Here is a 26677-nt window from a genome sequence, read left to right as displayed (position 1 = left end):
TTCCTGAGTAACTGATTCTAAAGCATGAAAGTACTGCAATGCGCAGAACCAATAATGTTATGCAACACAAGCGGCTTTGCGAAGGTTAATCGAGAAAAAAAAAACTTGTTTAAAGCACACTTCTATACATCTTTAAGAATAACAAACAAAAATCCTATGTAAGAAAACCAAAGCACACAATGAACTCAAATTACGCATGACACAGCCACACAATTTGGCCCTCAAAACCGCTCCCTACCTGCAAAACAGACAAGAGTGAAATACCACCAGGCTGTGAAGCTATGGGCTCCTTCTTAGAACTATATAGTGCGTGAAAGACGGCAGTAAGACAACGTGAAAATTCAGCGTGTACTGCCGGCGTGCCAATATTAAAGTACTCAGAGGTGCTTCCAGCATCCCAAAGAGTGCAAGCCATACCACTCAGGAGATGATGATGGTGGCTTATTAATAAATCCTTTTTTCCAACAGTTGCCTATAAGCACATTTAAAAATTGTTTACAGTACTAGATCTGACCTTTGGTAAACACTATTCTTTTCACTTGTCTGAAATCAGTAGTGAAATTCGTCACCACCTCTTCCTGTCTCACAGTTGACGTTCGAAGTAAATTATCCACATTTTCCGACAGCAATGGCGAAACGGTGCGTCTTGGTAACTTGAACAACAAGAAACAAACAAAGAGCATTTCAAACCCACGTGAAAATCTTTCCCAGCTCAACTGGTTTATGGAACAATTTCCAGTTGGTTCCAGTTGGAACCAACTGGGTTCCAGCTGGGTTCCAGTTGGAACCAACTGGAACCCAGCTGGTTCCAACTAGACCCAACTGGAAATTGTTTTATAAACCATTTGGGCTGGGAAAGATTTTCGCCAGGGAATTGTGTTCAAGACATATTTTCCCCTCGAAACAAGTGCAAGAGACGGCATTTTGTGGAAACGCAACACCACAAGTTGCAACAGGTGTTGAAGGACACAACTGCCCTAGAAGAAAATCGGCTCAGCTTGTTAAAAAAATATAGTGTTACAGCGTGCACTCGACCATGACCAAACGGTAAAAAAAAAAAAAGCTTTAAAAGCCAGTTAAGCATTACACACACACAGTAAACAGTCAAATGGCCATAATTAACAACAACTACAAAAAAGAAGGCTCACCAGCTGTAGGCTCGCAGTTTACTCACAGCCTCATGCAAGGTGGGTTATAAGGCGTAAACGGCTGCCACGGCTGATTAACAGAATAAATAATTTTGATGCGATGATCTCAAGCACCTCGAGAAACAGCATTCAAACTATACACCGTCCACCGCGTGGCACACACCCCAGGCACAACTACTGTAGTGTTGATGATTTTCAAGATGACGGTGCTGAGGCACCCAAACGCAAGATAGCGAGGAGAACGTGAAGATCCTAAAAGCGAAAATCCTAGCGCAGCCACACGGGCGTCGTCAATCCATGTAGTCGTCGATCTCTTCGTGATACGGGTACTCGTCCTGCTCTTCTCCTGCAATTAGGAGATTAAGATTAAAGATTAGGAGATTAAGCCCAGTGTGCCTCAACAGCAAAGCTACGAGAGCGTTCAGACTCCTGCTGCAAACACCAACGCCTCAGATGCATTACTACAAGTGTGCTTTTCACTTCAAAATTGGAAAGTTGGCTACATTACATTAACAGGAACTTCTCAGCAAAGTTTGCAATATTCAGAAACAAAATTACAAAACCCATGCTATAGTCCGATACAACTTAAAAAAAAACAGCAGTTGCTAACACTGGGCCGCGGACGGCGGCGTCCTGTATTACTCCGCTGGCCAATCACGAATGTCAACGAAATCAGCTTTTTGATGTTTGACTATATCAAACAATCCATGTCTCAAAATTCTAGGGCTCAGAAATTTTTTTCTTGTGATGAAGCTTCTTGTTTAGGTAACAAGAAACATATAAGCAGCGGACTACTTTTTTGTCGTGGAGGAATTCTGTGCGCGGAGGCTGAATGTGGGCGGAGCCTCACTGCAGACTTAAGTTGTATTCGACTATTGTACGAAAACTTCTGGCATCACAGTACTTCGACATATAAGTGAGTACAGTGGAATCTTGTCATTTTGAACTCCTAATCTTGAATCATACCTCTACGTTTTTTGAACTCGTGTTCTGTGCCATTTATATCATGTAAATTAAAACGGTTAATTTCAACTTTGCATATTTCAAATAAACTTTCGATTTCCTTTGAGTCTGAATCCTCTAGACTTGGCTGCATTAACAGCTAGCTTTACAGGTACTCTCTAGAGTTCCTGAAAGACGTCAAAGCTAACAGCATGAAACTGTCTGGATGAAACAAGAAGTCAGGCCAACATTATAAAATACTAGTACGAAAACTTCTGGCATCACAGTACTCCGACACATAAGTGAGTACAGTGGAATCTTGCCATTTTGAACTTCCAATCTTGACTCAAACCTCTAGTTTTTTTTAACTCGCCTTCTGGTACCATTTACATCATGTAAAATAAAAAGGCTAATTTAAACCTTGCATATTTCAAACAAACTTTCGATTTCCTTTGAGTCTGAATCCCCTAGACTCGACTGCATTAACAGCTGGCATTACAGGTACTCTCTAGAGTTCCTGAAAGGCGTCAAGGCTAACAGCATGAAACTGTCTGGATGAAACAAGAAGTCAGGCCAACATTATAAAATACTAGTACAAAAACTTCTGGCATCACAGTACTTCGACATATAAGTGAGTACAGTGGAATCTTGCCATTTTGAACTCCTAATCTTGAATCATACCTCTACGTTTTTTGAACTCGTGTTCTGTGCCATTTATATCATGTAAATTAAAACGGTTAATTCCAACTTTGCATATTTCAAATAAACTTTCGATTTCCTTTGAGTCTGAATCCTCTAGACTTGGCTGCATTAACAGCTAGCTTTACAGGTACTCTCTAGAGTTCCTGAAAGGCGTCAAGGCTAACAGCATGAAACTGTCTGGATGAAACAAGAAGTCAGGCCAACATTATAAAATACTAGTACAAAAACTTCTGGCATCACAGTACTCCGACACATAAGTGAGTACAGTGGAATCTTGCCATTTCGAACTTCCAATCTTGACTCAAACCTCTAGTTTTTTTTAACTCGCCTTCTGGTACCATTTACATCATGTAAAATAAAAAGGCTAATTTCAACTTTGCATATTTCAAATAAACTTTCGATTTCCTTTGAGTCTGAATCCTCTAGACTCGACTGCATTAACAGCTAGCATTACAGGTACTCTCTAGAGTTCCTGAAAGGCGTCAAGGCTAACAGCATGAAACTGTCTGGATGAAACAAGAAGTCAGGCCAACATTATAAAATACTAGTACAAAAACTTCTGGCATCACAGTACTCCGACACATAAGTGAGTACAGTGGAATCTTGCCATTTTGAACTTCCAATCTTAACTCAAACCTCTAGTTTTTTTTTAACTCGCCTTCTGGTACCATTTACATCATGTAAAATAAAAAGGCTAATTTCAACTTTGCATATTTCAAATAAACTTTCGATTTCCTTTGAGTCTGAATCCTCTAGACTTGGCTGCATTAACAGCTAGCTTTACAGGTACTCTCTAGAGTTCCTGAAAGGCGTCAAAGCTAACAGCATGAAACTGTCTGGATGAAACAAGAAGTCAGGCCAACATTATAAAATACTAGTACGAAAACTTCTGGCATCACAGTACTCCGACACATAAGTGAGTACAGTGGAATCTTGCCATTTTGAACTTCCAATCTTAAATCAAACCTCTAGTTTTTTTAACTTGCCTTCTGGTACCATTTACATCGTCTAAAATCATCATCATCATCAGCCTGACTACGCCCACTGCAGGGCAAAGGCCTCTGCCATGGCTCTCCAATTAACCCTGTCCTGTCCTTAGCCAGCCGCGTCCACCATATTCCTGCAAATTTCTTAATCTCATTTGCCCACCTAATTTTCTGCTGCCCCCTGCTACGTTTGCCTTCTCTTGGAATCCACTCCATTACCGTTAAGGACCAGCGGTTATCTTGCCTTCGCATTACATGCCCTGCCCAAGCCCACTTCTTCCTCTTGATTTCAACTAGGATATCATTAACACGCATTTGTTCTCTCACCCACTCTGCCCGCTTCCGATTTCTTAACGTTACACCTATCATTTTTCTTTCCGTAGCTCGCTGCGTTGTCCTTAACTTAAGCTGAACCCTCTTTGTTAGCCTCCACGTTTCTGCCCCATAGGTGAGTACCAAAACGTGGAGGCTAACAAATCGGCCATACCATGCTGCATACATCGGTTCTCGTCCGATCGTGTAAAATAAAAAGGCTAATTTCAACTTTGCATATTTCAAATAAACCTCCGATTTCCTTCGAGTCTGAATCCTCTAGACTCGACTGCATTAACAGCTAGCATTACAGGTACTCTCTAGAGTTCCTCAAAGGCGTCAAGGCTAACAGCGTGAAACTGTCTAGATGAAGCAAGAAGTCAAGCCAACATTACAAAACGCTTCGATCCAGAGCATTCTGTGCGTAAAAGGGAGGCATTAATGGTCAGCAATGTAGTAACTGCAGGGACCATTTTCAGTCAGCTTTAACGAAAATAATGAGTACCCCAATTGGCGCAAAATCAAAGTTCACCCACCTCGGTGCTGAGTTAAGAGCTGAGCTGCACTGAGGTGGTACTCCTTTTCATCCTCCTCATCCTCAAGTTCTTCCTCCTCCTCCTCTTCTTCTTCTTCCTCTGCACAGAAAATTAAACATAAATTCTAAACGGTCTTCTAATCGCATCGTGCAGATCACAACATATCTTGTGAGCACGGTCCAACTTTTGCCACTGAAACACAAGACAAACAGCGCATAGACCTTTTTTTGACCAGGTCTTACTTACATGGTAGGCGACAGTCACTCAAAATGGAAAAGAGAAGAGACGTGAAATCTTCCTGCACTCTTCTAGCACCCGCCCCCAACACTTTCAGTTAGCAATGGCCAGTAGAGGTATTTATTCCTCGTAAGCATGTCGTTATTCACCACTGTGTTAGATAACACTGAAGAAACCAGCGAAATGAGTTTTAAAGGGACACTAAAGGGAATACTAAGTCAGGAGAGACTAATAGGCAAGTGTCACGCGATAGCAAATATGCCATTTTTACTTAAAACAAAGCTTTTATAAGCCAGAAAATTGCGTAGATGCGAACTACGTGTGACGTAAAATGACGTAACTGTGCCCATTTTTCGCACGCAGCTTGAATGTGTAGTGTTTTGGGACTTCATTTGCTATTTTCTTGACAATGCAGCCGCCTTTTCTCACACGAAAAAACCTCCGTAGTGTTCCCGAGAAATATTCTATCCATTTTACTTAGTTTATTTCCCTTTAATGCCCCTTGAAAGTTTCTGATAAAATTAGGTCGTTTACAAGTAGCAGCAGCTACCTGTGTGCTCTAGTTCAAAAGGATATCCAGCTGTAATGCAAGCAACTTGCAAAAGAAAGAAGCAAAAAGTAATGGTTCACTTTATGTCCATGGCTACAAACACTCTCCTAAGCCTAAAAGATTATTGGCTGGTTAACGAATTTTCATGTACCATAGCAATAGTGTGGGCCTATAGGCGATCCCGGACTGATTCAAACTATGTGCAGTTTTTAACGTATGCAAGTGCTTTGCACTTAACCACAGCTAAGATCAAACCCACAACCCGGAGGCCATGGCCAGTGAGTCACTACAAGAGGTGCTGGCACTAAGTATAAACGAACATTACAGCAAAAATGCCGTTAAAATAAGACACTTGCAACATGAAAAGGTTTGTCAAGCAACTGTAGTTCACCCAGTAGATTGAATTGAATAAATTCATTTTACGAATGGAAGGCCTAGAAACTGTTGGTTGGTTGGAAAGACAAGATAGGGGGTATGGGACTGATGGGGATCTAACTTGTATGTCTGTCATTCCAAGCAATCTGGCATAATATAACAGCAAGTGATGTAAGCCAACTTGTATGTCAAGAACTGCACTTCGAACAAACACTGGACTTGAAAGCTGTATGCATATGCATTTGCATTTCGCTTGAATATGGCCAGAAAACATGACCATAAGGTGTGGCAAAAACAACCTGATGGGCACTGAACCTCCCGTGGACATCCTGAAGACATCTTAAACGTCTGCAGGACGTCCCAAGGCAGTTTCAATGCCCATTGGGAACTGCTACAACAATGTGCGTACCATGCCCTTCTATCGCCTCTTCCAATTCCTTCAGGGCAGCCTTGTCTCTGGAGGCAGCTGTCTCAGCGACTGGATCACCCAGCTCCTGTTTTCCGAGTAAACAAAATGCTTAGGAACATTGTCCCCAAACCAAAATTACACTATTCCCGACAACCGTAGCACCAAAAACTGGGACAGACCGAATCCCAGTACGGCCGACGTCCGATTTTTTCTAACTCTGTAGGGAATGCGAAAACATCCGAAAAATCAAATCACTTCAAATTTAACTATTTAGAAAGGGGTCAGTAGTTTTGTGCACATTCTGCAGCTCCCCATGACTAAAACTCGCTGTGCGTTGTGTGCACAGATGACGGATGCGGACCACTTTCACGAGCTCGGTGTACGATGGCTGTATACGTACTGCCTTCGGCACGTCGCCGACAGATGCACAGTTTTGGAACAAAGTCTAGGCACGAAGGCAAACCCGCCGCTGCAGAAACTGCGTTACTCCCGCATTATAAAGGGCCCTGAATGCAAAGGCAAAGATGGCGAAATTATAAGAAGCAACGAACGGCTGATGCAAGCGCTCTATCGGCATTGGCCTTCGCATTTAGGCTTAGCAACTAAAGCTAGAACCAGCATCGTAATCAAGGATATGAAATCTTCGGTTGCTTGCACATAATGAGAGGCGTCATGTCTGCAATCGAAAGGCCAGTTTTGACAGGTTTACGATATAAAAGTTAGGACTGCGCTGTATTTTGCTGCACGTGCGCTCACCTCGCTTTGAAATGCGCCGCCATTTTTCCTTCACATTTGCACCCCTCTTGTGAAGCCGTATGTCTGTCATGTGCTTTGCCGCTCCCTCTTCCCGTATTTGGGATTAAAGACTCAGCATAGATGAGTTTTGCGAATTGTGGCTACTGTTCAAGTTTGTGAGGCGTACGACGTCCAAGAACGGTACGAATTCAAAACCACATGGGCGCAATGTGCTGACGCACATAAAATATCAGCCCCGCCATTTAAGAGGCTCCCTATTAGCTTGAATTTCTTTTTGTTTGATCAAGTTTTCGATCTCCCGTGCAGTATGAATTCACAAAGTCCCACTGTACACATTGCATATGGCGGCTTGGATATTGGCTGCAAGTGCGAATGAGATCCGAAAAATGGAGCAGTCAGCTGCGATGCGTCCAAAATTTCAGATGCTCTTATATATTGGCTCTATGGTCGCGGTGCCGCAAAAAAGTCAAAATAATAAAGCATGTCCGAAAAATCAGAGGTCTGAATTTTCGGCCATCGACTGTATTTAATGCGGCATGTCGTGATCAAGGAATGAGGCAATGTTTCCCTCAGTTGATAAGGAAGTGTCTGGCAGTTTATATGACACGAATATATACAAAGTGTTTCATGCACAACTGGAACTGAAGCTTTTAGACAATATACAGTGTTATATTCTGCAAGAATATAAACTAAACCAGCACTCCTCCGCATCACCTCGTGCACTTGAGAGAATTTCTGTGCCTTTACCATCTGTGCAACTGCGTGATAAGTTCATGAAATTTTAAATCACTGGATGCACTTAAAAAGCCTTAAGTAGAAAGTTGTGGCCCATCGAACAAAACAAACTCCTCACAGCATCATTTTTGTCACAGCAATGTTATTCAGAGCACAGTGAAAAAAACAAACAAAACATACATGTTCAGAAAAATCCACATTGCAATGGAATGAAACCTTTGGCAACAGCAAAATATATCAGGTTTCACAAAAAAAAAAACGTCATGGCTGTAAAAAAAAATTGCTCTTCTGTTTCAACTTCTTGTATACATAGTGCAAGACAGACAAAGACGACACGCTAGTGCTATGTATATAGAAGAACTTCGACCCAAACAGTTGAAAAAGCTTCTGTTCTGTTCAGAAAATTTCCAAGTTCGTCTTACGCATACCATCACTGATACCAGAACTCTCGTGCAAAGATAAGATTCGATTCGATCATCCAACAGCAGAATCTCTGCTTTACTGAGGCATGCACAATCGCAATGACATCTTTGTGATTTCCTTCAGGCCACAGCAAAGCATGCATGCTTAAAAAACAAGCTTGCCAACTCACTTCATCATCAGAGAGCATCTCAACAGGCTTTTGTTGGCTCCTGCAAAAGAAACAACATTCAACACACACTGCCACATGCACAACAAATACTGGTTAAAGTGCATCAGCTCTGCAATACCGTAGTCCTTCTCAACATCCACTTGCTTTCGACCTTTTTCCAGCTGCTAAAGGACTTCTAGCTTGTCTGATATAGACAACCTTACTTTTCGTGCTTTTGTGTTTTACAGTGCCAAGCTGCCTAGCTGATGTTCCTTACAGTTTACTGCATTTTATTAATTGATGTGAAGGATGTGAATCCGCTTTCAACACCTGCCAGCGACAAGTACAGATATGCACTATTTGGGATGCAAAGAGTCACAGCAGAAGTAATGCTATCATACCATGAGATGACATCATGCACGTGATGTGTCACTAAGGGCTTCGAACTGCACTGCTGTATTTAAAAGACAATTGTGACCAGAATAACGCACGCCGAACTACCAAGGTTTCATGAAATATGCACACCACTGACCACCACTATGCCCAGAAACAGAACTCAATTACAGAGCGTTGTTATTTCCGATCTTTTTTTTTTAGTGATTATTTATTATGGACGACTAGCTTTAGGCACGGTTTTGCTCAGGAACCAAAGTGACCATCATATTAATAAAGCAAAACTTTGTATCACTTAGGCTAATTAGAAGCAACCCCATTTTTGCCCCCAATACTTAACACACTTAATTTTCTTGCTTGTTTTCCCACTGTTGCTGTTGTTAAAGGTGCACTGAAGAGGATTCTGAACTTGTCTTTTTGCCGCTGGAACTCGATCTACATGTTCCAAGCATTCTTAGAAACTGCGACTTATTGCCCTGTGTGGCCGATTTCCCTAATTAAATCGAATTAACGCCCAGCTCCCGCCTTTATTTCCCCGTACGGTGGGCGGAGTCGACCAACGCTTGAAGTGCCTTTCAGCCAGCTCCGTTGAGACTTTGCTTTCGTTTTATTTTGTTTTTTAGGTTTCCGTGAATAAATAGTTTAATTCGCAGATAATATAGCCGCAAAATAAGCCCGCAGAAATAAAAATACGCGCGGACTATTTGCTTCTACGGACTATATGTATTACTCCGCCGATGGCAGAGCGGCAAGCCGCCACGGGACTGGCTGAAAGGCACTCCATGCGTTGGTCGAATCCGCCCACCGTACAGGGTAGAATTCGAAAAAAAAAAAGGCGGGAGCCGGATGTTAATTCGATTTAATTAGGGAAATCGGCCACACAGGGCAGTAAATCGCAGTTTCTAAGAATGCTCGGAACGTGTAGACTGAGTTCCCGCGGCAAAAAGACGAGTTCAGATTCCTCTTCAGTGTACCTTTAACACACTTAATTTTCTTGCTTGTTTTCCCACTGTTTCTGTCGTTAATATGGATAACTGTCTTACATCACATGTGCCTGCATGTGTCCAAAGTGTTGCACCTATATAGAGACAATTTCATCACCTCCTTTCTATGTAGGATTCGGTCCCTCGAGAGTTTCTTATTCTGAGGTCCAAATCTGAGACAGCCGAGACTTACAGGGCAATCGACTTGACTGTCGACATGAGCGCACTGAAGGCTTGCTGTGGGACAGGAGGCTCCCTGCGACTCCTCTTTTTTGATGGCTCAGAAACGACCGACTGTGTTTCACTTTTATCAGCATCACTAGCCGAGGGCTGCTGCAAAAGAAAAAGAAGAGAAAAATAACGTGAGAAAGTTTGAATAAACGCGGTCGCAACTAAGCAGCGCAACTCAATATATACGAGAGGAGAATAACACAGTCTTTCTTTTTTGTTCGTTTATTTACTGCATATCCCGCATGAACATTGATTACATCACAGCTAAAGCTCTTAAAAAGGTAGGTTACTTGCGGCGCACAGTACGGGATGCTCCTAAAGAAGCCAAATTGCTCATGTACAAAACTCTAATTCGCCCTATTCTTGAATACGCTTCTAATGTCTGGAATCCATACAAGCAATGTGAAATCGATCAAATAGAATCTGTACAACGTAAAGCTGTAAGATTTATTTTCCGCCGCCACGACTTTCATTTTTCACCCTCATCTGCGATGTCTTCCCTAAACTTAAGCCCGCTCGCATCCCGCCGAAAAACTGAGTCCTTAAAACTTCTTCACTCCATAGTCCATTCTGCTAATTGCCTTTCACAGGGTAAGCATATCTCGTTTTCAAAGCCATCTGCAATCAGGAGCCATCCCGATCTTAATATCCAACCTTCTTTTGCCCGCACTAACGTTTTCAAATACAGCTTTTTTCCGCGCACTGTGGAGAGTTGGAATTCTTTGGATGGTAACATTCGTGCATTATCAATCTCTGATTTTGCGTCGGCAATTGAGTTGTAGCATTGTATGGTGTTGTTTTCAGCATTTATATTTGTAACGCTTGTAATGGACCCTTGTATGCGTGGAATTGTTCCACATTTTATGTACCCACTCCTGCTATAGCCCCTAGAATGGGGCTGCAGTATTTTCAAATAAATAAAATAAATAAATAAACCTCTCAAGACAGTACAGCAGGGAAGAAAGCAACAAAACCACATTAAACACTCACATGCGCACAACAAAAAGTATGCTATGCAAAAAGAAAAGCACCATCAGAAAGCAATGGCACAACATCTGGATCCAAACCGCTTGAACAACAAGAAAAAAGAAGTACCTAAAGTAGTCAATGCAACACATTTTCAAACTACTCTCTGCATTGGGAACTCACACACAGTTGATTTGTATGCTATTTCTATGTTATCTACCTCTGCCAAGTGCAAGAAGTCAGATTACAGTGCTGCATTCAACACATTAGTGGCGCCATCTGTAGAGTGTTAAAGAAGGCTATTTAAGGAGCATAACAGCTCAAAACAAACCTCCACATGCTGGTACAAAATTCAGGTGGGCACTTTGTTGACCTAAAGTGCAGTGAGGCGAAAGCCTTAAGAGCGGTGTTGCTGCTTGTGTCACTAATGTGTTGTTAAGATGTTAAGCTTCACCTCTAAGAGTGAAATGTGGCAGCGTCTTGCAACGCTGCCAGGGAGTCCACAGAACGGCATCACCCGTTCGGTTCTGCGCCTTGCTCGTCGGTAAATTGTTTTTTGAGGAAAGGAAATGTATCTGTCTCCCATATCTCGGACACTTGAACCTCGCCGTAACGGGAAGGTAGGAAGATGGGAGTGAACGATGACACCATATTCACTAGACGGCGCCTTTGTTAATTCCAAACCATCGAGCTGGCATGGCAGAGGGGTTAGCATGCTCGTCTCGCACTCCGAAGACCGGGGTTCGATTCCCGAGCTCGACCAATTTCCTACTCGGTTTTATTTATTTATCTGGCCTGATTAGAAAGGTTAATTAGGCTAATTGAGTGATTAAGCAATTAATTAAACTCAATCCCACTTGGAGCATCGCTATACAATCCCTTTAATTGGCTGCATGGTTATTAGCCAAAGTATAACTGGTCCCATTTGAAATTCGAGCACTGTGATGTCACAACCGTTTTGACCAATTCAAAAGCGTGACATTTCTGTCGACAACTTCTGCTTACAACGATGAGGCATTAACCCTTTGAAGGTTTTTGCCGTATATGTACGACGGCGGTTTTCTGTCCCGCAAGGTCTTTGCCGTACGGGTACGGTTTCGATGTTCCGTTTGAAATTTAGCGCCAAAAGAACAATGCGTGCTCACTGGGGGGTGCTGCCACCTCTTAGGACTTACAAGAAGTGTTTGAATTTTGTGCTGCCTTCTTACGGAGATAAGCAGAACTTATGTCTAGCTTTAGCGCGGCGGCACAGACTGCGGCAACACCCCTTTTGTAGTTTTGGTTTCACCGCGTGATCGCAACGGAGTCGCGCGAAATTTGAGTTTTCTTTTTGTCAGCACTATCTTGCAGGGGCTGCCGAAGTAGATTTCTATCTTTATTGGCGCTGCTCTTAGCTTGCTTATCACTGTTGCTCGCGCGGTATTCTCGCCCTCTGTGGCAACGCACCTACGCAGTTTTGATTCCGCCGCGGGATCGCAACGGAGTCGTGCGAAACGTGTTTTCTCTTTGTGGGCACTGTTTTGCAGAGGCGGCGAAAGTTGATTTCTATCTTTATTGGTGCTGCTCTTAGCTTGCTTATCACCGCTGCTATTCTATTCTAGTGAGCATTTTCCAGTTGTGAGTGATGCTGTCACCAAAGTACTGTTCCTAATTTTTTTTTACTATTTATTCTCGATTGTATACATTTTGTAGATTCAAGATCCGCAATAAAGTAATTTGACCACCTGGGAAAGTTTTCTTCAAAATAATTCGACCCTCAAAGGGTTAAAGGCTTCCGCCTTAAAAACCGTCACTACACACAGCCTTTTACCTGGGGCGACTGCTGCTGCTGCTGTTCGGTGGAGGGGAGGCCCAATTCCACGCTGTTGAGGCTTTTGAGCACGTCATAGTTGATCTTGTTGGAGATGCGCTTCTCCTGAAGCATCTTCTCGATGGCTTCGCCGGCTGTGTTGGCCTGAATCGGCACCCTCTTACGGCGCTTGCGCTGCGACCGGACAACAAGAAACATCTTTCTGCCACGTGCAAACGCAGACCAGACTCTCTGTCACAAGGCGTTTTTATCTGCGTTTCCACAAGCAGCTACTACTCTCTAAACTTTCAAGATTCCTCTTCCGTTTCCTCGAGCATGACAGCGAAACTAAACGTGCCTTTGATTTTACCCGTATACCACTGCTTGGTGTAGTTGTAAACTGTATAGCTGTCCTACTACAAGATTCTGAGCAGTGGCCTGCAGAGAATCTTATTTGCTTCATTCTATCACATTTTCTCACCATATAAAAATCACGACACAATTGGTTTACTCCTGATGTTTCATGTGAATTCATTAACCTTCTCACCACGTGACTAATTGACTGCAGCCACACACCAAGCCTATGCAGAGCACAGTTTTGATAGCTTACTACAACCGTTGAAAATCACAAGCTGTTTGCAAGCTGTTCAACATTTCCTGGTAGTGCACAAATATTAGGAAAGGCTGACAAAATAATTAAAGGTTTTCAAAGAAAAACGGCTTCACAGTAGAATGTGTACACGTAGTGACTCAACTGTTAGACATCTTCTCAGCAATAAGGTTGCAGCTGGGTGTCTGTGAAAGTGAGTAAATTTCAAGTCCTAACAGTCACAACTAGAAACTATCACCCCTTTCTACAGGCTATCTATCCAATACATCCGATACATTGCAACTACTACTCAGAGAACAACATCACAGGACTAGTATTTCTTCACTAGCACAAAATGTGCAGAGATAAGTGCAGCTACGGGGCATCTTACTGAAAACCTTTCAGCAAGGGCTGAAAGCTTTTCTTCTTTTTACGCTGGCAGTTAGGAAACCTTATCGCACTAACTCCTTTTCACTAGTGGTTCCGCTGCCTCCTCAACTAGCAACCAACCTTTTTGGCCTCTGGCTTGTTGGCATTCTCCTCGGCTTCTAATGCTTTTCTTGCCGCCTTTTCTGAAAAATCAAAGATTGAAAATCAACTTTCCATGCTAAAATGGATGACTGGAGTTACACTGTCCTGAGTAGTCCCATAGGAGTTTTGTCACCCATTACAAATGATTACGGAGGAGCAGGTGTTCTGACTTCCTGCTTTTTGCCAACAACAAAACCAGGTGCTTCACTTTGAACTGTAAATTGCACTGCAGTTATGCCCTGTGGCACTTTAAATGCTTTGACACCTCTGCAATGGAACCCTCCTGAGGCTTTGGCAGCCCCAAAGAAAGACAGACTTAAGGGTTCATTAAAGAGGATTCTGATGTTGTCTTTCTACCGCGGGAACTCGATCTACACGCTCTGAGCATTCTTCAAAACTTTGCATAATTGTCCTGTGAGGCCTACTTTCCCATTAAGGGGGGATGTGGGGATCAGATTGCAAAAATCGCAAAAAAAGTTGATTTTTGAAAAATTCACTTTTTGGCATCTCCAACACTGTTTCTATGTTGTACTGAAATATTTCACCCAAAAATAAACTTTAAGCATTCCAAATAAATATATTTGTCGGCATCTACACATAGACAGTGCGTGCTAGCTTAGAGCTTTCAGGCTTGTCTTCTCGAAAGTTTGTTTTGAGCTTCATACCTTGCCTGTGGAGAGCGTAGCACAGCAATGGATGCATGAATTTTTACCCCATTTATTTTGTTGTGATCACTGAAATGTGGTCTGCCTCGAGACAGTCTCAGATTTACCATTTAGGCTCTTATGTTTTTATTACATGGTAATTAGAGCATGGTACATTCTAAACATAAAAGAAGGTGCATATTGTGTCCTTAAAAGAAAAGAGCAGAGAAACTTTTAAAAAAAATTAAGAGAGTCTTGATTTACACTAAACTTCTTAGTAAACATTAAAAGCATTTGCAGAGCTGTAGCCTGTTTTTTTGTTACGCTAGGCTTTCCACAAGCAAGCAACATGGGGACAACATATAAACAATGATAAAAGGAAACCTACTAAAGCTGTCTCTGTGAAACTTTATATCTGATTGTTTGATGCTGTTTTAAGCCAGTCTGCCAAATTTCATCACTCCAAGTTGCAAAATAGAAAAGTTGCCTTCGATCCCCTCATCCCCCTTAAATTGGATTAAACATCCCAGCTCCCGCACTTTTTTTTTTTTAGCTGTCCTCTGAGAGTAGGAGGAGTTGGCAAACATGTGGAGTGCCTTTCAGCCAGTCGGATGGTGGCTTGCCACTCTGGCATTGGCGGAGTGATATGTACTAGTAATACTCGAAGTGATTTGCAAAAGCAAAGAGTCGACGTGTATCTTTATTTCCGCGGGCCTAATTTGCCACTAGGTTGTCTGCGACTGAAACTATTTATTCAAGGAAACCTAAAAAACAAAATAAAAACAAAAGCAAAGCCTCCATGTGACTGGCTGAAAAGAACTCCACGTGTTGGCTGACTCCTCCTACTCTTGAGGTCAGTTAAAAAAAAAGGCGGGAGCCAAGATGTTTATTTTGATTTAATAGGAAAATCGGCTGCACAGGACAATTATTCGAAGTTTCTAAGAATGCTTGGAGCGTGTAGATCAAGTTTCCCAGTAAAAAGACGAGCTGAGAATCCTCTTTAGTGCATCTTTGAGGGTTTCACTACAAAGTCTGCTTCAGTCTCGTCAAATTCACTCTGCAAGCCTACAGGGCACGGTGCCAAGCATTTGCAATGAGCAAGTGTGACACATAAACAATGTCATGACAACCATATGAATTTCTTAGGGATGTCAGCTGTTGTTTCTTTGCAACTGACTATAGTATAGGTTCTTCACATCCTTCATAATTTCAGGTTCAAGTTCCGGTTTATGGGGTTTAATGTGTCCCAAAGCTACTCAGGTTATGAGAGACGCCGTAGTGAAGGGCTCTGGAATAATTTCGACCACCTGGGGTTCTTTAACGTGCACTGACATGCAGACACTAAAGAAGTGGTTTGATCAGCCAAGTCACAGTCTCTCTCTCTCTCTCTCTCTCTCTCACACACACACACACTCACACACACACACTCACTCACTCACACACACACACACACACACACACACAAACACACACACTCACACACACACACACTCACACACACACACACACACACACACACTGCTGTGCTCAACCCATCTCAGTGTTAGCAAGGGTACCTTCCATCTCCTTGAGGTAGTCTGCGTGTGTGGCCATCCAGAACTTGGTCTTCAGTTTCACCTCAGCATCGGTCATGATGTACTGCACATACAAACAAGAGAAGTGAGCCACAAACATGCGCATACCACAGACTGTAGAAGTGAAGACAGTCTTGCAGTTAACATAGTTAGGACCAATTGGAACTGATGAGAACGGAACTGGTATCGTTTCCAATACACCATTTTCCAAAGTGGTTCAAACTCTGTCTTCACCAATCCCACTGGCCTTGTTCTATGGGGCTAAGCATAACCAAGCACAGCCTAGCTTCTGCAAGGCATTACTATGATTTAGACTGAAGTATCATGCAGATAAAGGAAGGAAAGTGCCGGTATCATAACCTTTTACGAGCCAGAACTGCAATAAAGGCTCTATTTTGTACCTGCTCTTTTCCCAATTCATTTGTTTGCTTCATCTGTTTCATTCATTTGTTTGCATTCATTTTGTTTGCTTGTTTGCATCATCATGAGTCAGCCCTGCCTCGGATACAAGAGCTAGTGAAAAACACTGCTTACTTGGCTGTCAGTAGACACAGACACAAATGGCAGAAGAATTAGGGCTAAAGAATGAAGTGGAAAAAGAATTGTTCCTGTAGATTACGAGGCATGCGAAGGTAAGTGGCTTGGGGTTAAACACGACCTCCAATGCGCAATACCTCAGCATAAACGTATATTTGCATTTCCCCGTTTTCGAAATGCAGTGACCATAGCCATGTCTGAACTCATGCTTAGCAGAACACCACAGCCAGTCAGTCATTGCAGCCAATAAAAGAAAGCGTCAGCTGGAAAAGCTACGTTAGATCTTGGTTGAATGCAATTCAATGGGCAGCTCATTATTCTGTTAACTCTAAAATTTTGTAACATTGAGAGAGGGCATTCCAATGCATGATTAGAAGAGGGGGAAACCATAACTTGTTTATTTAACACGAAACTTCGCAAAATGTCAGCATCTTGCTGAACTGACGTGCAGCTACAGCTTGAAAATAAGAGTCTTAAACTTGTGTTAAAAATACCATAAAAAATATGTTGTCATAGCAAAAGGAGCCACTCACACCATCCAGCTCCTCGTCATCCAGGCCTTCCAAGTCTAGCTCGCCAGTTTCGGACGTGTTTTCTGCAACAAAGCAGGTGAAGCAGCCTGTGACTAAAGCACTCAGTGACAGCGCAATGCCAAATATCCCCTGCAATTTCCCCAAGGCCAAACTGAATGAAACGAAAGGGCACAGTAATGCAGGACACGTAAAAAAAGAAGCGTCACTGTTTCTGAGGGAACCACGGACACTCAGTGTAGGTAGAGCCACGCCTTCTAAGTCTGGAAGTTCACGGCTAGTTATGTATAGAGATCATATACCAGCCACTGAGCCAGGCAGTAAGTGGAAAAAAAAACGACATCTTTGTTACTCACAATAACCAACAGCTACATTTTGAGTTTTATGACGACTGATCTCAGAGGCTGATCTATGAGAGGAGGGTCACCCCCTCCCCCAAAAGAGAAAGTGTACATGCTGAACCTCGTTTTTTTTATCAACAAAAAAAGACCAAGAAATGCCTAGTTCAACTGCTCCCTCTCCCTCTCAAAAGTGACTTGTAAATCTGCACCTGACTGATCTCACGCACATGTGCCTGGCATAGTAAAGGTCTTAGTGGCTGTTTGGGCAGTCAGCCAGTTAAATGGTAATTCTTATGTATCAACACATACATCACTGCCGAAACATGCTTGACCCCAGCCCCGCCGCGGTGGCTCAGTGGTTACGGTGCTTGGCTGCTGACCCAAAAGACGCGGGTTCGATCCCGGCCGTGGCGGCTGAGTTTCGATGAAGGCGAAATTCTAGAGGCCCGTGTGCTGTGCGATGTCAGTGCACGTTAAAGAACCCCAGGTGGTCGAAATTTCCGGAGCCCTTCACTACGGCGTCCCTCATAGCCTGAGTTGCTTTGGGACGTTAAACCCAATAAACCAAAACCTAAACCAAACCAAACCAGCTTGTGCATACCCAGAACGATAATATTCCTCACCCTACGGCCTCCCACTGACACCACTAAACCACCCTACATTACAGGAGGAATTGCTCGTTCATTTGAACACGCCCATGTGGCAGTTAAGGTGTCGAGACGTCGGTGGAGTTGTCCAGGGACAGTGATCATAAATGGTGGCTGCAGAGTCCTTTGTTGTGGTCTATGAATCGCAAACTTTTTATGAATTAAATTTACTAATTTATTCATACACACACTGCACACAGTATTTAAACAGTATCAATATAGTATTAAAATGTAAAAATGAAAATAAAGAGAGTGTCACTTTATTCACGAAAAGAAGATTGCTGTACGTTGCCGTGGCTTTGTAATAGGAAGCGGAAGTTATTGCAGAAAAGAGTCGCTCTTCCTCCCCATTGCACGACATATGACACTCCTTTTAATTGTAGGCTCAGTTCACCCAATTAAACATTCCTTTTCCCGTCAGCCTATTTTTTCACCCTTTGCACTGTTCTTTTAAAGTGCCTGTGCGTCCGGGCACAGGTTCACGTGCATGGGGTAGAAGTTTTGACAAATGCCATTCGTTTGCAGCTGCCGACATTGTTGTAGAGCAGAAGATTTTGTGTTGCTGTATATCATGTGAAAATACTGCAAATATAGCCGCTATTTTTCACACGAGTGTGTTATTCTGTGAGAAAACAAATGTTCTTAGCGAATAAAGTCATCGGAGCCCGGCAGGTCCCCATTTTTACGTTGATATTATAGTGAACGAAACAACTACCCCTTCGACTTTATTAACACTTTGAAGGTTTTTGCCGTATATGTACGGCGGCGGTTTTCTGTCCCGCAAGGTCTTTGCCGTACGGGTACGGTTTCGATCTTCCGTTTGAAATTTTGCGCCAAAAGAACAATGCGTGCTCACTGGGGGGTGCTGCCACCTCTTAGGACTTACAAGAAGTGTTTGAATTTTGTGCTGCCTTCTTACGGAGATAAGCAGAACTTATGTCTAGCTTTAGCGCGGCGGCACAGACTGCGGCGACACCCCTTTTGTAGTTTTGGTTTCGCCGCGTGATCGCAACGGAGTCGCGCGAAATTTGAGTTTTCTTTTTGTCAGCACTATCTTGCAGGGGCTGCCGAAGTTGATTTCTATCTTTATTGGCGCTGCTCTTAGCTTGCTTATCACCGTTGCTCGCGAGGTATTCTCGCCCTCTGTGGCAACGCGCCTACGCGGTTTCGATTCCGCCGCGGGATCGCAACGGAGTCGCGCGAAACGTGTTTTCTCTTTGTGGGCACTGTTTTGCAGAGGCGGCGAAAGTTGATTTCTATCTTTATTGCTGCTGCTCTTAGCTTGCTTATCACCGTTGCTATTCTATTCTATTGAACATTTTCCAGTTGTGAGTGATGCTGTCACCAAAGTACTGTTCCTAATTTTTTTTTACTATTTATTCTCGATTATATACATTTTGTAGATTCAAGATCCGGAATAAAGTAATTTGACCACCTGGGAAAGTTTTCTTCAGAATAATTCGACCCTCAAAGGGTTAAAACAGAAAAATGACTAAGATATATTGTTTGGGCGCAGGGTCTCTTCCATTTTATTCTTTTACCGGCGGTGTATAACACTCCCCGAAAAATATTTCTGGCTATGCCACTGGTGCAGATAGTGTATAAAAACGCTGTGTCCCTCCCCTTTGTGTCCTTGTTGGCTAGCGATTGAATTTTTCACAATGAACATGCACCAACTTGCTCAATTTTCTGCCCTGCTATAAAAACAGGCAGTTGTCTCAAATGTGCAACGTCATTTTTAAACCAGCAACAGCAAAGGATGGCATTATCAAGATGTGCGCAGAAGACAGAAGTGAGTTACTGGCACAACCTTGCATAGCGGAAGAAAGAAACCTTATCACACCAGTAGATAATGCGGCTTTTTCCACGGACGGTCAATGCACCAGGATTGTTTTCTGCTCCAGTTATTTAACTCTCGTTGCCTGCTTGTACGGGAGACAACGGCATGGCCTTGCGTGTCTAGCTGCTGCGCAAGGAGTGATGTGAAGTTACTACATCACCTTTCGCGGGTCTCCCATAAGGTTGCACAATGTGCAGGTAATAGGGGATATTCAAAATTCCGCAAGTGCGCTTTCCTGCATAACAAAGTTGTCCCAAACAAGATGGCTGACCATGCGTTTCCAGCTGAAACAAAGCAAGAAAGACTGGTTTTTTGTTTGATTCTTCCAAAATCGGTTGTTACATTCTATCCACACCTTTAGCGCCTGTCCTGTAGCCCACGTAGTTTCATTATAGCGAAGTCGGCCATCTTGTTTGGGGCAACACAGTTATGTGGGAAAGCGCACTTGCGGAATTTTGAATATCCCCTATAGTAGCACTAGCACAAAAGGACTGGAACTCACTCAATTTTCTGCCCTGCTATAAATAACTGCTGGAAAATAACTAGAAGAATAAGAATGGGGTAGAGTGCATATGGCAGGTTCTCTGAGATAATCAATGGCAGATTACCAATATCCCTCAAGAGAAAAGTGTACAACAGCTGTATCCTACCGGTACTAACCTATATGGTCAGAAACGTGGAGGCTAACAAAGAGGGTTCAGCTTAAGTTAAGAACAACGCAGCGAGCTATGGAAAGAAAAATGATAGGTGTAACGTTAAGAGATCGGAAGCGGGCGGAGTGGGTGAGGGAACAAACGCGAGTTAATGACATCCTGGTTGAAATCAAGCGGCAGAAGTGGGCTTGGGCAGGGCGTGTAATGCGAAGGCAAGATAACCGCTGGCCCCCTTAAGAGTAACGGAGTGGATTCCAAGAGAAGGCAAGCGTAGCAGGGGGCGGCGGAAGGTTAAGTGGGCGGTTGAGGTTAAGAAGTCTGCGGGAATACGGTGGCGGCAACTGACAAAGGACAGGGTTAATTGGAGAGACATGGGAGAGGCCTTTGCCCTGCAGTGGGCGTAGTCAGGCTGATGATGATGATGGTGATGATAAAAAGAACTGAACACAACAGGGCCACATACTCACCAACGGGGTTTCTAATACGCATGCACTCCTCAATGCTCTCCTTGAGACCTAGGGTGGCAGCAGTCGGTCGTAAAGACGAAGCCACACCATTCCGTTGCTGCTTGGGCTCATCTGTGACGATGCAGTCCGAGTCACCGGGGTCGTCGGGGTCATCAGGGTCGGACTCGTCACGGCGTTGCAATACAATCAGTCGTTCCCTGGCCGACTCTTTTTCTGCTGAGCCGGATGCAGCCGTCTCTCCGTTGCTCTGCGGCGAGTCGTTGATGCAATCGCTGATGGTCTTCATCGTGTCTCCCATGATGAATTCACTTGAGATCTGGTTCTCCTCTTCTTCGGTCAGACGGTCATCTACGAATGTGTGCAGAGGAAGCAGATAGTTAAAAGCGGAGCAAGCCAAGTTTTATTGAGAAAACGTCGATCAACGGAGATGCGTGTTAAGTGCAGAAAAGGTGAACACAGCTTGATGATGGTCCCAGGTCTTTACAACACTGGTTCAGGCAGGAAAGTAAAGTACTACATGCATGGCCAATATGTTGTATGTTACTAATTAATAATATGATGCATGAACTAATTCCAAGCTTATCTGCTATAGCAGTATCTAGGAGAACAGATGCTTGTGCGAGTTGCTATGCTATTTTGTGATGAACAGCATGTAACTGACAGGGTCGAACGGGAAGACACACAGACGGGAGCTGTCCTTGTGAGTCATCCTTTTTCGCTCTCATTGATTATACGCTGCTGATCACAAAAGAAAAGAAAAGAAAGAAAAGAACAAGTGCCTAGCAGCTGCTTGGAGAATCCTTGCGTACAGCTGCAGCTGGCTTTGTAAACAGATTTCCGAAAAAGTTTCGGACGACGGTCACAGTTCCCAATATGTACAGATCTCCTTTTAAAAATTTTTCTCATTATGAACACCAAATACTGCACGCCGCATGCAACAGCTCCTTTCTTTCTTCTTTAGCTCTTACTAGAAAATGAGCCGGTTTTGTCTAGCCCCAATCACAAAACTGGATGGCTGAGAAACTGCCCCTCAGTCACAATTTTACATTATCAGGTTTCCATAACACAACATGAAGCATACAGAATCACAACGAGAGTAGACATAAAATGTTTCACCTTAACAATAGAACACAACAGAAAATACCTATACATATTCCAGATTCCCAGATGAAAAGCTTTACTCAATGAAAGCTCACTTTACACTGCCATCATTAGAACAGTGGCAAGTACAATTTTGTTCTAGAAAATGCAAGCCAGTACAAAGCCAAGGCCCAGATAACAGGAAGGCTTTGAAATGTGCGAGCGGTGAATCGCATATTTATTTTGAAGTCCCACAGCAGGTGGCAATTTCAGTCAGATTTGTGGGGACGCACTCGTTCGTCCCCCGTGGTTCGCTTTCCCACAATGCACCCCAACTGTGGTTAGCTTCCCCGCAAGGCACTCTTCTCAGTTGTGTTTAACTAACAGGGGAGGGCGCTCGCGTTGCAGCGACACCAGCGACAGCTAAGGTATTTAAATATTTATATAGAGAGAGCGTTGACTCACAGTGGCGGAAAAGAACTAGAAAACTAACCAGTAAGTATGCAGGTCATGAGGACGGAGAAAGAAAGAGCATTAAACGTCAGGTTAAAAACGCGGAAGTTAAAAATTGGATGAATTCAATGGAAAAGAAACATAGTGTAGAACTATATCGATGCTGGAAAAGGCAGATCAGGAAAGAATTTTTCTATGATAACTCAAGAGGCAGTGCCCTACTTTTTGAAGCTAGGTCAGGGTGTCTTAGAACGCGCAGCTACAAAAAGAAATTTAATGAAGAAGATGACACATGTGCAGTGTGTGGTAGATCTGTGGAAACAATTGAACACCTCATAATCAAATGTGATGGTATCCATCCGGATGTCGATGCAGGCGCAGTCACTCTTCCTGAGGCCCTAGGGTTTAAAGATAACAATGGTCATGTAAATAAATCTGCAGTGGAAGTTAGCAAAAAGCGATTGGAGGATTGGTGGCTGAAAAGCAGAGATGTGGCATAAGGTTAGAATTGTAAGAAACCGTAGGTAAAGATGGTGGCGATTCTTAATGAGAATTGCCAACACAGTAAACAAAAAAAATAAAGAAGAAAAGCTGAGCATGGTGGCAATTGCCATTACCCCGTTTCAAAGGGGGCGCTCCTACCCATCCATCCATCCATCCATCAGCGCCACGGATGGCGTTTCGCTGCGCGTGTGCGCGGGAGTGACGGCTCTCTTCTCCTTGGGATCGGGAAAGCGAGCGGACGTATTGCTCGCGGCTCCGCTCTTCGCCGGCGGGCGACCTCATGTGGAAACATGTTCCCCTCAGCTCGTCCCATCCGGCCTCGGAGTTTTACCCCTGCCCTAGCGTGGGCGAACGTTTGCTCGTAACCGTGCTGGTGAGTCGGACATCCTTGATTCCTCAGTGTATTTTGTTGCTAGCTGGCATTATTGTTGTTATAGCAATAAATGCCTAGTTTGTGTCAGCCAGTGTGTCGTTCCTTTGTTCCCTCAGAGCAAGGCCCGCCGTGGTCGCCGTGTGCTCGGTAGCGCTTGCGACCACGGGGTGGGGTCCGCGCGGTTTTGAACTGGGTCAGCCGCGGTTAAGCGGGGAGAACGTGTTTATCTCCCCAATTTTCAACCCCACAGGTTCCAAAGCGCAGTAGCAATCAGGAAAAACTATGAGGAGAACACAAAGCGTTAGTGTCGTTATCTTCCTCTGGCCTGTTGTTCCCATACTTTGACCTCAAAGGGTGAATACCCAGCAATTCATCCCGCCGTCTTGCCTTTTGCCAATGTCATTAAGTCTGAAACTTTCAGAAGCCAAACCACGTTGCAAAACATCGTGTTCACCTTTAGCGTAGGAGGCGAAGCGCCCGCGGACCTTGCGCCTCCGGTCCTCGAGTTCGGCCTCAATCTTCTTCTGGAGCTGGGAGATCTCCTCGGACACTTTCTCCAGGCGCCCCTGTTCGTCGAGCAGCTGCTTCTGCTTCTTGCGCGCTGCCTGCACATCATGACATCAATGCGGAATTTCAGCTTCCTTCCGCGCATCTTTCAGCCATATCATTGATGCTACCTCATGCCCACAAACAGAGCCCATCACACGAAAGAGAGAGTCCACACTTTGCTGAACTAGTAGTTCCTTTGGAAACTTGTCAAATAGTCAATTGTTCTGTGTACATAAACAACAACTTTAAAGGCAGAAGCCATCATAACACTCCCACGGACATGCTTCCTCTTTTTCACATAGGAATAGATTTAATGTCTACATCTGTGGTTTTCAGCATCAATCACACTCATGGTTCTCAATCAAAAAATGAAAACAAACCAATCTTGGCCTAAGATTTAAAAAAAACTCGCAAGTACACACTGCATCGATGGCTGCACTGAGCACACAATGCGCACGAGGCTGCACGAGGGATGGAAGTCAACTGACACACGGGGTTTCTTAGCACATTCTGAAAGTCGTTAGGGCTACCAGAGGCTAAACAGAGAATCCCTGCTATAAGCCAGTCATCACTACACCCCACCATAAGTTTGTCCAGCTGCCAGAACTGACACTGGCAGATAGGATGGTCAAACTATGCAAGAAGTACCAGTGTCTAAGCAAAACACATTAATGATTTGACAGTATGCACGCAAAAGTCCCAAGGAAACAATGCTATAGCCACATTCAAACAAGATGACACCTAAGTTTGTGAAAGCTGTTTCCAAGCTCCCATTTAAGCCCAAGTTATCATCATCATCAGCCTAACTACGTCCACATCGGCAGGACAATGACCTCTCCCGTCGGTCTCCAATTAGCCCCATATCATGCCTGCCGTTGCCATCCTACCTCTGCTAAGTCCTTTATCTCGTCACAGCCATTGTTAAGTCAATTAATTTAGGCTCCTGCTTGGAGGGTCGTTGCATTTCAGATGGCCATCACTGCAGCATGCAATTACGGCTAAAAACCTACAACAATTCCATTTCATTCCATCAAAAAGCAAATGCACAGTGCTGTGCCTTTCTAGACCACCTTCGATTCAGTGTACACAGCCTTCAAGATTCAAAAGGAAAAGCAAAATATAGATCACACCCATACGTGCTCAACCTTGACAGACATAACCATGCTTTTATGTAATCCTTTGAAACTATAAAAATGGAATTCGTATAACACCTAGTGCTACAGCTTCAGCAGCAAAGTAGCCGTCAGGTGCTTTTATCTATTCTATTATTTTATAATAAAAATATAAGGTTCTTCAGGCAGATTTTAGCTACATATTAGATGAGCAATGTGTCCCGCATACGTCGTGAAAAACCAATAAAATTCACTAACGGAGTATCTCATATAGAGCCTGCAAAAAGCCGTCCAAATTTTTGCTGCCAAATCAAAGCACATAAGGTGATTTCGAGTGATTTCTAGCAGTTTAAGTGACAGCTATGCCTGCCTGCGGTTCAGTAGACATGCATATGTTAGTGAATATGCAAAATTTTATGAGTCCTGTATCCGGTGGCCAACCGGAAATCTTTCTGGTTAACATCCCTGTCTCTCCCCCTCTCTCTGTATTTTCTTCTTTTTATGTGTGCTGAGATTATGAGAAGCATTAAAAGCACACATGGTCTGCTGCACTATGCCAAAATACCCAAAATAAATTAATTCATGGCCACCATATTCCGGAGCACCACTGACACTGATGGGCTGCATTTCAGGACTTGACATAAGTCCATGGCAATTTTTGATGCCGCTGCAGTGGCTCAGTGGTTACGATGCTCGGCTGCTGACCCGAAAGACGCGGGTTTGATCCCGGCCGCGGCGGTTGAATTTCTTTGGAGGCGAAATTCTAGAGGCCCGTGTATTGTGCGATGTCAGTGCATGTTAAAGAACCCCAGGTGGTCGAAATTGGTGTAGCCCTTCCCTACGGCGTCCCTCATAGCCTCAGTCGCTTTGGGACGTTAAACCCCCATAAACCAAACCAAAGCTACTACAGCTAACATAGATGCACCATTCTTTTCTATTTTTTTCTTTTCTCAGACTGAGAGTAGGCAGATATATTCTTGCTGAGGAGTCGTCTGGGGCCTATCTGTGCTACCAAAAGGTGTGCTAAATGCGCATCAAAACAATTGCTTTACAAGCCCAACGCAGCCCACACAGAGTCCATGGCTTGTAAGCCACTCAAGCCAGTTAGAGGAAGATCTCCTCCCCTGCACCAAGGCCACTTAAACCCCATAAACCAAACCAAAACAATTTTCGATGCCCAAAAGACATGACGTCTGGTTAGAGAGGGCACTGTGCAGTGAAAGGAGGTGTACACGGTATGACAGCAGAGCAATTATACAAAAGAAAAAAAAACAACAAAGCAAGCTTGCCTTGAAGCAGGGAGGGTCCTGTTCTTCTTCCAGGTCGATGGTCATGAACTCGTCAAGGGTCAGCTTGCTCGAGGGTGTGTCCCCAAACTCTGTCAACCTGCGGACCACAAAACACCACTTGTAAGACACTGCTGCTTTGTCACCCCTGTAATCAGCAGAGCCAGAGGGGATATGTGCTCGCATATACCCACCCAGGTAGCACCAAACTTTAGAATAGTGTTACAAAAATGTTATGTAAGTTGGAGTAATGTTACATGTTGCATAGTAACTTTACATTAACATTAAAAATTAACATATATTTATAAGTTACATAGGAAACGTTACTTTCACATTCAAAACAAAC

The 26677-nt window shown here is 43.6% G+C and overlaps 1 protein-coding gene across 2 annotated transcripts in view; it reads right to left on the bottom strand.

The window, feature by feature from the left end:
- Positions 1-842: 842 nt before the first annotated feature.
- Positions 843-26677, bottom strand: part of Brf (Brf RNA polymerase III subunit) — a 65305-nt gene continuing 39470 nt past the window's right edge. Inside the window, exons 7-18 of one of the 2 annotated variants that reach the window (XM_089558455.1) lie at positions 26335-26431; positions 23839-23989; positions 20975-21322; positions 17030-17091; positions 15942-16023; positions 13721-13782; positions 12643-12816; positions 9829-9965; positions 8281-8320; positions 6198-6282; positions 4627-4725; positions 843-1494 (exon numbers count right to left, since the gene is read on the bottom strand). In XM_089558455.1, the coding sequence (XP_089414581.1) occupies positions 1439-1494; positions 4627-4725; positions 6198-6282; positions 8281-8320; positions 9829-9965; positions 12643-12816; positions 13721-13782; positions 15942-16023; positions 17030-17091; positions 20975-21322; positions 23839-23989; positions 26335-26431 (1393 nt within the window). In that variant the 3' untranslated portion in view covers positions 843-1438. Of the gene's footprint in view, positions 1495-4626; positions 4726-6197; positions 6283-8280; positions 8321-9828; positions 9969-12642; positions 12817-13720; positions 13783-15941; positions 16024-17029; positions 17092-20974; positions 21323-23838; positions 23990-26334; positions 26432-26677 lie in introns of both variants that reach the window. The other variant, XM_089558454.1, reaches the window with a different exon arrangement.

The sequence above is a fragment of the Amblyomma mixtum genome, chromosome 8 (genome assembly GCF_055824585.1).
Source record: "Amblyomma mixtum isolate Tamu chromosome 8, ASM5582458v1, whole genome shotgun sequence".
NCBI classification, from domain to species: Eukaryota; Metazoa; Arthropoda; class Arachnida; order Ixodida; family Ixodidae; genus Amblyomma; species Amblyomma mixtum.
The sequence above is the reverse complement of the archived record's forward strand: the minus strand, read 5'-3'. Positions and strand labels throughout refer to the sequence as shown.